Source organism: Ammospiza caudacuta, chromosome 3 (assembly GCF_027887145.1).
Source record: "Ammospiza caudacuta isolate bAmmCau1 chromosome 3, bAmmCau1.pri, whole genome shotgun sequence".
Taxonomy (NCBI): Eukaryota; Metazoa; Chordata; class Aves; order Passeriformes; family Passerellidae; genus Ammospiza; species Ammospiza caudacuta.
The window spans coordinates 67,377,520-67,391,153 of NC_080595.1; the positions used below are offsets into that span (position 1 = coordinate 67,377,520).

The 13,634-nt window shown below is 33.7% G+C and overlaps 1 protein-coding gene across 1 annotated transcript in view; it reads left to right on the forward strand.

Moving 5' to 3' along the window:
- The first annotated feature begins 283 nt into the window (after positions 1–283).
- The window catches only part of TBC1D32 (TBC1 domain family member 32), a 72,388-nt gene continuing 59,037 nt past the window's right edge, over positions 284–13,634 (forward strand). The window contains exons 1-12 of the mRNA XM_058801792.1: positions 284–438; positions 4,180–4,341; positions 5,484–5,661; positions 6,287–6,358; positions 7,497–7,622; positions 8,507–8,585; positions 8,742–8,842; positions 8,918–8,979; positions 9,467–9,611; positions 10,323–10,382; positions 12,182–12,281; positions 12,549–12,686. Coding sequence (XP_058657775.1) covers positions 284–438; positions 4,180–4,341; positions 5,484–5,661; positions 6,287–6,358; positions 7,497–7,622; positions 8,507–8,585; positions 8,742–8,842; positions 8,918–8,979; positions 9,467–9,611; positions 10,323–10,382; positions 12,182–12,281; positions 12,549–12,686 — 1,378 coding nt within the window. The remainder of the gene's footprint in view (positions 439–4,179; positions 4,342–5,483; positions 5,662–6,286; positions 6,359–7,496; positions 7,623–8,506; positions 8,586–8,741; positions 8,843–8,917; positions 8,980–9,466; positions 9,612–10,322; positions 10,383–12,181; positions 12,282–12,548; positions 12,687–13,634) is intronic.

A 13,634-nucleotide genomic window follows, 5' to 3' on the forward strand; every position in this document is an offset into this window, starting at 1 on the left:
TATCATGGACAAGTACAAATAGAAATATTTAGGCTTTCTTTAATATAATATCTCCTTTAAGAATGTTCTGCTAAAAAAACAGGAGTTTTAGTGAAACTGATTTGATTGTTTTGTTTTCAGTTGGTCTTGAGATAAGCTCTGTCAGATATTTCTTATCTGTGTTTATGACAATCCTGTTGATAACAGTAGAAGAGTGGCAATTTAAGGGATATGTGCTTTTCCTAGCATCCTGAGGAAAAATAAAACTATGAGAGTTTCTTATTCTTCTGTCTGTTTTCTACAGATGTCTCACTTTACAAGCGAAGATGAAGCTCTATTACAGTCTATGCTTAGACAGTTGCTGCAGAGTGTGAAGGAAAAAATCACTGGAGCTCCATCAGCAGAATGTGCAGAAGAAATTCTCTTGCATTTGGAGGAAACAGATGAGAATTTTCACAAGTAAAATATTTTTTGCTATTTTTAGTCTTTTGAAGAAGTTGGTATATCTTAAACTGTACTATTCCTGGGACATGTGTACACTTTATATTGCTTTGTAAATGTGTGTGTATTTATACATATGTAGATATTCCTGTCACTAATCAACTCTCAGATGATGCTAATTTAAAGAATAAAATTCATGTTGCCATTTTCTTGGTTTGCTTTTTTCCCCATCCACTCTTGCTAATATATTTTTGCTGTAGTAGTAATTCATGAGCTGTTTGTGAGAGAGGAATTTACAAAGCTCTGATGCAGGTGCACACATAATGTACTAAATGCACATGTGGAGCTAGAAGAAGTAGTCCCTGGAGACTCTCAGTGTATTTGACACCTGCTAGACAGCATAGTTGTGTTTTCCAAAATAGAGTACTTTTTCAGAGGGCCATTTGGCTTCCATATTTGATTGTTCTCTCTGGCCTATATTATTGATCGTGTCTATCTTATCTATCTATTCCAATCATTGTTTTAATTTATGTTTTAAGTAAAACAGAAATGTATCCCCATCACACTTCTGTTAAATCAGGTTTGACAGTGTGACCTCACATGCAATGTAAATTTCTAGATCCTGTGCTGCTCTTTCCTTTCCATGATGTTATAATTTGATTATTTTTTTGCTGCATGGGAGATTTTTAGTACACGGTTTATCACAAGCCAAGACAATATCAGGCTGAAATAACCTGAGGGCATTTTAATAAGAAACAGTTCTGTGACCTGACTTCTGAGAAAGCTGGTTCCCTGTCAGTTTTTTTCAGAAGTGGCACTATTTACATTCTCTTAAATTTACCTGGGTATTAGCATTCCTTTGTCAGTGGTAGGAGTTAGGTAAAAGTAAATAAGTGAAGTTGAACTAGGGTTTATCTAAAATTTCACTGTAATTTAAAAATCTTGATGATTGAATGTGTTCTGAAGATTCTTTAAAAGGTATTTTAGTTCAGTTTTAGTTTTTGTTACCAATGTATTGAATTACCCTGTTGCTTTTACTCTTGTGAATTTTGAATAATAGGTTGCTGGGTGACAAGCATGAGAGTAAAATAATTTGGTTCTAAACATGTGGAAGTTGAAAGACGGGTATTTCTGAAAGAAAAAAATTTATTTAGAGAAGATATATACAATAAAGATCAAACAAAAAAAAATTCTGTCATTTTTTCTAAGAACCTAATAGAATACCCAGGGTGAGGGAGTAAGGTCTGTAAGTGGTTGAAGCAATGCCTATATAGCTTTTTTCCTTTTACAGCAGTGAAACCTTGACAGCCATTACTCTTTCTTGTATGTTAGAAAATTGGTGATCCTAAAAATACTTTTTTTCATGAGAACAATTTTAATTTACATTTAATGGAAAATCAAGTGGTCTTTAAGTTCAGAACATGAGGATTACTAACTGATACTGCAATATTTCTGGAGGTATTCTTGTCTTGTTTGTGACCCATGGCAGTATAGACTGGGTTTCATGGAAAGTCAGAGAGGTCATGTGGTTATTTATAAGTGAGGAGATTAAGAAACTTTTTCCTTAACCTATCCATCCAGATTGCAAGCTCTGTTCTTAGTTGTGGTGGTGTTTGCAGGGGTCCCAGGATGAGCAAAGAGATGAGAATCTTGACTCTATGTTTCAGAAGGCTGATTTATTTTTTTATGATATATAATATATTAAAATTATGTACTAAAACTATACTAAAAGAATAGAAGAGAAAAGGATTTCATCAGAAGGCTAGCAAAGGAAGGAATGGAATGATGATAAAATCTTGTGACTGCTCACAGCCTCAACCCAGGTGTCTGTCATTGGTCATCAAATAAAAACAGTTTCACATACTGGGTAAACAATTCTCCAAATCACATTCCAAAGCAGCAAAACTTGGGGAAGCTGAAGCTTCCCAGCTTCTCAGGAGAAAAGATCCTAATGAAAGAATTTGTCATAAGATATGTCTGTGACAATTAGTAGTGTGTGCTTTTGGACTGTCCACTGCTGCTCTCAGCATTTTAAGCAGTACTGTTTCTGCCCCGTGCCTATTTTGACACAGTAATTTTACCAGATTTTGAGGCCTTCCCCTTTGTTCCCACTTTGATGTAGAAAAGACAGAAATGCAAGATCCTCAGAAAGCTAACAAAAAGGAAAATTGAATCAAGTAAAAAAATTTCTGTGCGATAGTAGACAAAAGGATTTTAAACTACATAAGTAACATGTTTTCTGTTACATTTAGCGGTATTTTTAACCCCCAAGTGTGATTCCTTGGTAAGTCCTGCCAGATCAGTCTGAATTGATTCTGCTTGTGAAGAAGTAGAATTGTCATTGCTGAAATGCATAATTGTTACAAAACATGTCTAAGGTAGAGGAATAATGCAGAAGATGAAGACTAGAACCTCAGACATGAAGGTAATGGTGTGAAGAGTGATGTGGTTACTGCATATTTCAGACTGAAGGAGTCACTGCAAAAACTGATACCCTGGAAGTGTTGCCCTTATAAAACAAAGGGGAGACAGTTTCATGAAAGCTTTAATTCAGTGGAGAGTTGTGTGCAATTTTACAAATGAAAAAAATAAACATATGTTACATCTTTCTTGAAACACATTTCTATTACTTTCACTGAGAGCAAGAATGGAAAGGTAGGGGAAAAGAAAAATACTGACATTCCTGATGGAACCTGAGGTAGGCAATCCAGTGAGGAAGTATCTATCATGATACAATTTTGTGTGCTTTGTTGTTTGTGTTTTGGGCTTTTTTAATCCAAATCAACATGAAGTAGGTGCACATCTACTTTTGATAAAATGAAAATAAAATTATGCACCTATTGTAACTATGTGATTACTTTTTTATGTGTTTCTGTTTGCCTTGCCCTTTATACAAATCACAGAACTAGCCAAAAAGAAAATTTGATTTATTCTGAGCAGTACTCTTTAGCAATTTCTATAGCTAATATGAAGCTGGAGGGCCCAGGGAGAGTCTTTAGTTTGAGATCTCCCTCTGATTATTCTATTCTGTTAGCAAGTGTCTGTGGGTATCTGATCATAAGACTGCGAAGTGGTGAATCCTTGAATTTGATATGTGTGTGATCACAGAAAGCTGTTTTGTCAGTTTGATTATTCCATGATAAATAAAGGTACTGAACATTATTTGTCCTGTATACATGTCCCTTGCCCTTCTTGGTAACTTCTGTGTTGCCCTTTGAGTGTATTGTCATGACACATAGAATTTCGTAGGCCATAGGTGTTCTCATATGCTCTAATTTATGAACTGTGTTTTCTGTCTATTTTCTAATTTTTTATATATACTGCATAAAAAATATTACCAGACATTTTATATTCTAAGACACGTTTAGAGTGCTACAAGGAATGTTTCTTTTGGAATTTGAAACTTCTTGTTACTCATTGTTCTTTGTCTACAAAATCTTTACCTTTTTGTCTGGATTTTTACTTTTAGAAGAAGCACAAAGTGAAAATGTGCATTTTGGTAAACTAACTCTTGGTTTTGTTTCTTCTATTTGGTGTTATTTCTTCCTACAACATGCTGATACTGACCATATTGAAGAAAATCAAACTGTAATGTGTTATTTTACACTCCTGAAATTTATTTCTATGCAAGTCATCAACTCTTACCTCAGAGTAACAGATCTACTGGGAGTGAAGGTAGTGGTTGTTGTTATAATGTTGAAAATGTTTCATGGTGAATTCAAAGAGATTTAGCATTTTAATTTTGCATATTTCTTGCAGCTATGAGTTTGTGAAATACCTTAGACAATACATAAAAAATACTGTGGGACCTGTGATTGAAGAAGAAACAGAAAAATGTACCTCTGCTCAAAGTCAGGGTGAAATATCTGGCTATGAAACACTTGTTCAACATCTTACTAAGAAGGCCTGTGAATCAAAAGAGTGAGTATATACCTCTAATTCACATTTCTATTTCTTCTTTGCCTTGCTCTTCCTTTTGCTTTTCCATAATATCTTTTGAAAAAATAAGATCTGAACCAATAACAATTCTGAACCCTTAACCAAGATGAGTGCTAAGAAATTCACATGTTGCCACCATACATTGCAGTTTGTCATGCTTTGTCTCATCCTGGGCTTAAGGTTGAGAACAATTGCATAAAAAAAAGAGAGGTAGCAAACATGTGAAATTTTTGAGGTATTTAGGATTTTAGCATCAGTGGTCATTTTTATGTGTTGCAACATAAAAAATTAGGAAAATAGATGTTAGGAAGACCATTTTTTAGATTATGCTGTTTGTATAATTTTGTTTCAAGGATCAGGACCTACCTTAGGGTTTTGTGTGTATTAAAATTGGTAGAGGAAATGCCAATAAACTAAAAATGAGTCTTATATTTTTAATTTGACATGTAGGAAGATATTAAAGCACAGTATGATAATCTGCATCTTTGATGACTGTAAAATAAATAATTGTAGCATTAAAGTAAAAAATAATTTGAAATAAAACATTAATGTTTTACAACAGGATGCTTTTCTGAAGGTTTTTTTTTAATTGCTTCCCTGTGGATATTATTTTGCAATTTATGGAAATTAGAAAAAAACAAGTTTTGTTGAAAGAAAATTATTTTGTGTGTATGACCTGTGCTCAAGATCTTGAATCAGGATGATGTTTTCGCTTCTACTGGTTCTGCTCAAGCTTTATACCAAAAGAAAAATTGGATGTTGAGCGACAAGAAACTAACAGTAACAAGGATGAGACCTGGCCTGTTTTCTCAGGGACAGGTCCTTCTTTTTGGTGGACTCATGTTGTTCTTTCTTAAAAACTTCCCAATAGAATTATGATAGTGGTATTTCATTGAGTGGTTCTGGAAGGGAAAAAAAGGAGTTTTGTTGTGATTTAAAAACATCATTAACTGAAACATGTAAAGTGCATCTATGTTTCCTTGCTTAGTTTGGATTTGGATTTGGTATTCATTAATTTTTGTAAATTCAGTGAGTTCAAGTCCAATTAGCATTATTTCATATTCTTTTTTTTTTACATAGTGATTTTTATGTTCTTATATATTAAAGTCATCTTTACTTTGAAGATACAGAGAAATGATGCATGCCTTGAAGAGTGTCATGATGGTTGTGGTAGAATCTTTGATTAACAAGTTTGAAGAAGATCGGATGCATGATAAGGAGCTGGCCAGTAAAGCAAAGAAAGAACGTCAGAGTGGCTATTACACAGACAACTGTTCTGACAGTGACTCCTCCTTCAACCAAGTACAATGGATTTTCTCTCTATCTTATGAAATAAGCATGATACTGCAAAATTATTAGGTTACTGTCAATGGAATGGCCCTAGAGAAAGATTAATTTTTCCCATCTTTGTTATATCTTAAATCTAAATTATTTGCTTTTCTTTCAGTTTTAAGTACTAAGCTTATACAAGCTACTTTAGGCATCACGTGCCAGATGAGATCAATATGATGCCATATGCTCCAAAGTACCTATCCAAGTATGGTATAGAAAAATAAGGATAAAATCAGTACATCATCTAACTTTTGTGATTTTACTTTAGAAGCCAAATAATGTGCAGTTCATTTCCAGACTACTGTACTAGGCTACATTTCTTGCTGAATAAATTATTATAAGGAATTTTTTGAAGATACAGAAAACTTTGAAGTAAAACAAACAAAATATGTCATGGTGATTTCATTATCGTAAGTTTAACTTTGGGCAAACAGCAGAAAACATTTGGAATGTTGACTTTACAGTAAAATTAGTATAAATGTTGAAGTCCTAATTATTAAAAGTAAATTAGGTATCAGAAAGACTGATGATTTTAATCTTCTGCTGTTCAGTTTAATAAAATACACTAATGATCATTTTATAATGTGTATTACAGAGTTATGCATTCATGAGTCAAGAACAATTGCAGCTGCTCACAGAAAAGCTTGACCCTAGTCAGCCCAAGGAAGTAAGTTTAAAAACAGAAATGAAATGTTGATACAAATGAATGCTTATTGCATATTGTAGAGTAGCCTGTATGTACATACAAGTTCCTATGCGTCTGAGTGGAAACTTTGTTGGTTCATTTATTTTACCTTCCGTGCAGAAAATACTCTGCGGTGCAATATTTCATTGTTTGTAACCATCTGGTTCAAAAAGTAGTGTTGCAGCAAGTATCTATATATTTTTTAGAGATTATATGCTAAACATTGTCATTTTTAGTTAAAAAAAAAAGTTGTTCCATGATAAATTAAGTTACTGAACATTATTTGTCCTATATACATGTCCCTTGCCCTTCTTGGTAACTTCTGTGTTGCCCTTTGAGTTACCCCTGTCCAAAGAGAGGGTGCCTGCTGATTTGCCAAATGCAAAAAATAAATCCAAGTTAGGTTTGCAATCATGTCAGTGGCAGTACTAATTTGTGTCTCTAACCAACAAACCAGCTGCTGGTATTTTTGAAGCTTGGAAAAATACTAGTTTGAGTGTGCTGCTTTGATAAGACTTGTTGAGGCTTGTCTTGCAGCTGAAACAGGCATGGTAGCTAGGAGGTGGTAAAAACAATTTTTTTATTAGAAAACCAGGTAAAAAATCTGATGCTATTAAATGTTATTAAAATGTCCTAAAGTTTGTTTCAGTAGAATGAAATAAATTGCTAGAGATAACAGTTGTCTATGAATTGAAAAGAAAAAGTTACTTGAAATTACTTAGAATGCTGATGAAAATTCAGCAGTTATAACACTATGTCTAATAACTGTTTCTGCTTCTCCTAGCTGAGAGCTTTAGAAAGCTATATTCCCCAGTTTCAAAATATTTGATTACAGCCAGAAAATAGAACATAAACCTTGCATCCAGTATTGAAAACCCATTTAAAATGGTTTTGTTACTTCTTCGAATACACACATTTTTCCCACTCAGTGATGTAGTGTTTTGTCTAAATAGCCATAAAAAATATAGCAGAAGATAAGTATTTGTTATTCCTTATCTGTTCTACAGCCAGGTTCTGTTCCTTCCTGTCTTCCCTCCCTCCCTCCCTCTGACTAGTAAATTACATATTTCAGAGGCTACTGTGAATGGATTTTTGGTGTTTATCTTTTTGACTGCTCCAGGTTCGCCAAGAAGCTTTGCAGACGCTGTGCTTGGCCCCTGCCTCTGATATCCTGAACTCTGAGAGTTGGCCAAGTCTGAGTAAGCATCTGACAATCTCTCTGGCAGATCCAGATGCAACATTCAGTGTAAGGGAATGTTTTGTATCTAATTACCAGATTTGTATCCAAAGAAAGGACTACCTCTTACATATTATAGGAAGTTACACCTCTTACATATTATAAGTAGTCCAGCAGGGTTCAAGACATTTTATTATTTGTTTGTGAATCACATAAACTATTTCTTTAAGTAACAGAAATACAGGATTCCAGTACATTTTGGTTTAAAGAACTGCACAGGCTTTCAATAGGATTTTCGGACGCCAAAGTAGTCATTTGCATTTCTTTTAATGGCAGTGAAGATATTTGAATTTATTTTAGCTGAAACGCATATAAAAAGAATGGCCAAAACTGCTCTGTAAAATAGGTCATGTTAATAATTCCTGTTCAAGTCAGGTTTATGCCCTGTGACGATGAGAAAATTATACATAGTAATATGACAGAGGCAGTGATGAGGAAAAGAAATGACAGCTGCTTAAATGGCTTTTAGATTATTTATTATGTCAATTAAACTTCTTTGCTTCTTCAAATTTTAAAGTGATTACCAAATAAATAGGAAACTTGCTCCAGCTGCTGTCATAGATTTCTCTTTCAGCTGAGTTCTACAATTTCTTTTAAAACAGTGATAATTACAAGTTACTGATTCTGAATGGAAAAGTAATGTTCCTTGGTCTACTTTATAACTCAGTGAGGCTTTACATTGGTGCTGTAGTTCAAGTATTTGAATAAAATTTCCTTTGAACTGGGGGTTCCTGTGATCAGAAGCTATATTTTTATAAAACATGCTTAACATCTGTGCAGATGTCTAGATGAATAATATATAACATTAAGAATAAATGATATATTGATTATTTTGCAATTATGATACACAGTTAATGACTATTTAATACCTTCCTTGCTTTTTTCACCCTTAGGAGAAAATTCTTAGGTTCTATGCAAAAACCTTTTCTTCTTCTCCATTTAATATGACAAAAGAAGTCTATACAAGTTTAGGTATGTGCATTTAATTACATTTCAAACTTCATGAGTTATGTACTTTTTGAAAAGTTAAATTTTATAATGAAGATTGTATAAGACAGTCTGTTTTATCGCTGTTGTCATGGAGCTGAAGTGATTTTTTCTTGTTTGGTTTCTCTTTATTTTTTTTAGCACGACACTTGGAGTTGTACTTTCTTTCTGAAGAAAATTCTCTTCATATTTCAGCTGGTCTGGATGTATCTAACTCAGATGTGAATCGTTTACTTAAAAAGGTATAAATGAACTTTCTGTCAGTACTGAAACATTATTCATTAATTATTTTTTAATTTTAATAATTATGTTTTCAGGTTCGCCTTTTAAATGAGTACCAAAAAGAAGCACCTTCTTCCTGGATTCGACATCCAGAAAAGTATGTCACCTTCAAAACCCTGTAACTTTTTGTTAATTTAATAGTCCTTGACATAAGATACATGTAACTTTAGCAAAGGCTTGATTATAGGATGCACAGTGGCTGGTCAGTGGCAACAGGGGAAATAAAAGTAGAGGGTGGGAAAAGTAAAATAGGGAAGTTGCATAGGAGTAGTCATATTTAGCTGCTTACTTAGCTTTTGGAGTGTTCTAAGTACTTTTGAACAAAAAATAATTTGGATGTAAGTGTAGTAGGGGTAATACACTTAGAAGTTGTAATAACTTACGAGAATATAGATGCATATTAGCTTTATTCGTGATATTACAAAGAATTAATGCTCATACAAGAGCAAGTTAAAGATAATGCTGTTGGTATTTATGATTTATCTGAACAAGGTTATATGAGAAGATTGTTCTTGACTATTACTGGTGGAAGGACTTCAATGATTCTTTTGTTTCTTGTCCATTTTTCCTATTTGTGTCATAAGGTATATGGAAGAAGTAGTGGAGAGTACCTTGTCACTTTTGTCATTAAAACACAAGCCTAATCATCCTGCCTCTCCAGATTTCTTGAGTCCAATGCACTTCTTGGCTTTGCTAGATATCAAAGCAGTGTGGTTTAAGAAGTGGACGGTAAGCAAATAACCTGCAACCCAACAACACATAACTTGTTCATGTCAGACACTTATTTTGAAAAGTTATGGTTCTGACATCACAGACCTATTGTGTCCTATAACAGCTTATACTGAGAACTGTAATTAAGGAAGTGCAGGTTTTTTTTAGACTTTTATGTCTACTGCTTTTCAATATTACACTCCACCTCAATTTCTGTTCAGTTACTTGTTTTCATGAAATTTAGGAATATTGTCTGTGTTTTGTGTCTTCACTCCCTTTGGAGGAATTGATTGACAGCCACCAAAAGATGCAAGTATTTGTTTGGAAGAAATGATGAGCATGAAAGAACACATTTATATTATACACTACACACAACTTGCTAACTTCAGTGGACATTAGAACTTTTTCCAGCCTACCATAAACTTACAATTTAGGATTTACTTGACAATTTCAAAATGTGTAGTTTAGCATTTGTGTACTTAATGGTTTTCTCTTTTAACTGTGTGTTCTGCTACACTTTTTTCTAATGACATAGGTATTTTTGTCATAAATGTACTGCAAACAAAAGTCTCAGTTGAGTATAATACTGGCTTACACGAGCTGGAGTTCATTGAATATGTACTGTATATGGGATCTCTCCTAGAACAGAATCAGAGATAATTTCCACTTCTTAGTTAAAAGTCAGAACATTTCTTTGTAGTTGATATTACATCTTCTTTGTCATTCAAGCATGCATATTACAGCAGAAGAGTGGTATTTAGGCTTCTGGAAAGGAAATATAAATCCTTGGTAAGTACTTCTATTAATATACTTTATTGATTATATATGCAGTAATAGTCTGTAAATAAAATTTATTGATAGAACACAGGGTAATGGCTTGAACCTGAAAGAGGGTAGATTTAGATTAGATATTAGGAGGAACTTCTTTTTCTGTCAGGGTGGTGATACATTGGAAAAGATTGCCCAGAAAAGTTGTGGATGCCCCTCCCCTGGAAGTTCAAGGCCAGGTTGGATGGGTGGATGGGGGTGCAAGGTGTCCCTGCCCATGACACTGCTTGGAACTAGATGATCTTTAAGTCACTTTCAGTCCAGGCCTTTCTATGATTCTATGCATTACCAAGGCAAGTTTACTTGCAACTTAGTCTTTTTTTGCACATAGTGGTTTGGACAATTTTTTCCTTTTTTTTTTTTTTTGTATTTTTGGTAGCTATTTCATGTTCTTCAGCTAAATAAGCCTTTTGATTTTTATTTTTTTTTCAAATTTTTTTGCTTAAATGGATCATTGATAAATACAAAGAAGCATATATGGCCAGCTCTGTGTAAGGGGAATTTGCATATTTTATTGCAGGTGTTTATTTAGGATTATAATGTATTAATTTGTTATGTTTCATTCATGTTTAGAATTATTTACAAAAAAGCATAAAAATGACAAATGATGCATGATAAATACTGTAAATACACTGTACTAAATTTGGATTTTTGTTGAAAAGAGGCTAAACAAAGTGCCATTGTATTCTCTGAATCATAAGGGATTCAGAGTCAGCAAGATAAATCAAACTGGGAAAATATATTTAGTAATATAGTTGTTAATCCTATAATATATTTTGTATGGGCAGATCTCTTTACTGGGGTAGAATTTTCATTGTTTTTAATAAGACCGCTGCAGATGTGAGATCCATTCATTTAAACAGGACTTGGCTATGTTATATAAAATCTTGTCATACAGATGAAATCAAATGTAAAATATATGGGACCAATAAAACCTTAAGATGGAGAAAGGACACAGATGAGAGAACTTTTTCTTTTTTTTCTGTGTGCATAGAACAGGACAGAATAAAGCATGATCCATGCAACAGAGTTTATAATAGAAAGTCCATAAGCAGGGTAGTCTAATCTAATTTATAAGCAAGGGTAAGCATCCGATTAAGGTTGGAGTTTTTTTTTATTGTGTATGCCTGCATATTTACACTTGTGAATAAATCTTGGCAGCTCCAAACTTTAATAAATCTAATTATTCTTCTCAGATCATAAGGAAATAGAAGAAATAAATTCTATCCCACCTGAAACCAGGACAATGTGCTTTGTGTTTCCTTGCTACAACAATGCTTATAACTTTTAAACTTTTATATACCTTGATTACATTATAGTGCAATGACAGTGATACACCACCAAGAGCTGTAATAGCACTGCAGCACCTGGCAACCAAATCTACACTTTAGTAAGTGTATTCAAGACAAAGGTTTTCACTTGTGGAAATTTAAAATCTTCCAGAGTAATGACATTAGGGCATTCACAGATTGCTGTTGACTTCTCAAAACTCTTCCATGTTCTCTGTACTCTTTTTCATAGACTGTCTTTATATGTATAGAACTGGTTGTGTGATAATGTAATAATAATGGTGATATATTTTAATAGCCCTGTAAAAGTTTGTCCTCTCTTGCTTAATACATCCAAAGCACTGAAAAATGAAGTCATTGAAGTGAAGTGGATATTTAAGTTCTTGTGTTAAGGGACAGTACTTGGATGCATGAGAGAAGGAGTTTATTGGAAATATCAGGTACTTTATTATTTTGGGTTTTTTTCCACAGATTAATGCAGCAGTCCAGCAATGTCTTGATTATTTTGAATTTTGCAAGGCAGCAGTTAATAAAAATTCCAAAGTCGGTGACTTTTCTCAGCAGCACTATAGTGAGTATCTTTGCATGTCTCACATTATATGTGCATACATCCCCATTCTTTAGGCTTTTGAGCATGCTGCTTCAAGAGGAAGATGTTCTATCTCTTCCATTCCCCTAATGTTGAATGACTATCTTTTAAGAGAAAACTAACAGCAGTGAGTAATTTCTTAAGCTGTCTTTATATCCAAAATTATCTGCTTGTGTTGCAGGAAGCAGCTAGGTACTGTGAAGTAAACTACAAGAGTAAAGTTCTGATTTTTTTGCTTTATTGTTATAGGTGATACGCAGGATTTTTCTTACACTGGATCAGAATTGCAGTACATCTATTTTGTTCATTCACTGTGCCTCTTAGGAAGATTGCTGATCTATAAGGAAGGCCAGAATCTCTTTCCAGTACAGCTGAAAAATAAAAAAGGTAGGGGAAGAGTTGAGGAAAATGGAACCTATTCAAAAAAACTGTATCCATTCTTGATATATATTTATATATTTTCACTGCAATATTGTGGGTATTGAAGAACAATACTTTGTTCACCAATTCGGAGCCTGGAAACTTTCATAAAGGCAGTGTATGTGTGTATATATCTATATATGAAAATTTGTACACGGTTTTTTACTCTTTGATGGATGTGGTTAAATGGATTGTTTGTGTGTTTTACTTCTAATACATTAATTTTGTGTAGAAGGATAATTGGATCAGTGTGTAAGTGATTAATTTTTTTCTAGGTGTGAGTAATAGCTTCTGTCAAACCATTTGATGTAGTTGGTTGGAGGAGAGGTATGTCCAGGGGCCAAAACTGGTTTTCAGGTGTGAGAGAAAAATAAGTATTTCAAGCTCATTGCAAATTGAAAACAAATGCTCTGAATTTAATCTGTTAATTAAGATAAAAAAAGTAGAAGAAAAGTTTCACCTCTATGGAACAGAAGTGTTAACAGGGACACAAGAAATGAGATGGAAAAACTCTTCAACAGACAGAGAAGACTACACGGGGCAGGGCTGGCAAACAAATGTGTGAGGCCAATTGTAGCATTCCATTGCTTTAGTTCTCTATTAATTCAATGTATAATTCCAAACATTACTAGATACTCATTCCGTGACTTGCCTTTTGTCCCTCTGGTTAGAGGACCAAGACTTGATAGATGCAGTGTAGAACAGTTGTGAGTAAGAAATATCTACTAATAAAGTGCTTTCGTCATTTATGCATTACCAGTGTAACACCCGTCCAGCAGAGATCCAGGGATGGTGGTTGCTTATTTCTTTCCTATAAAATGTAACAATCTTGCCTTTTCTCTTCTTAATAGTGTCCTCAGCTTCATAGATGGCAACTCTTTCCTCACAAAGTGACTGATTTATTAACATAATTAC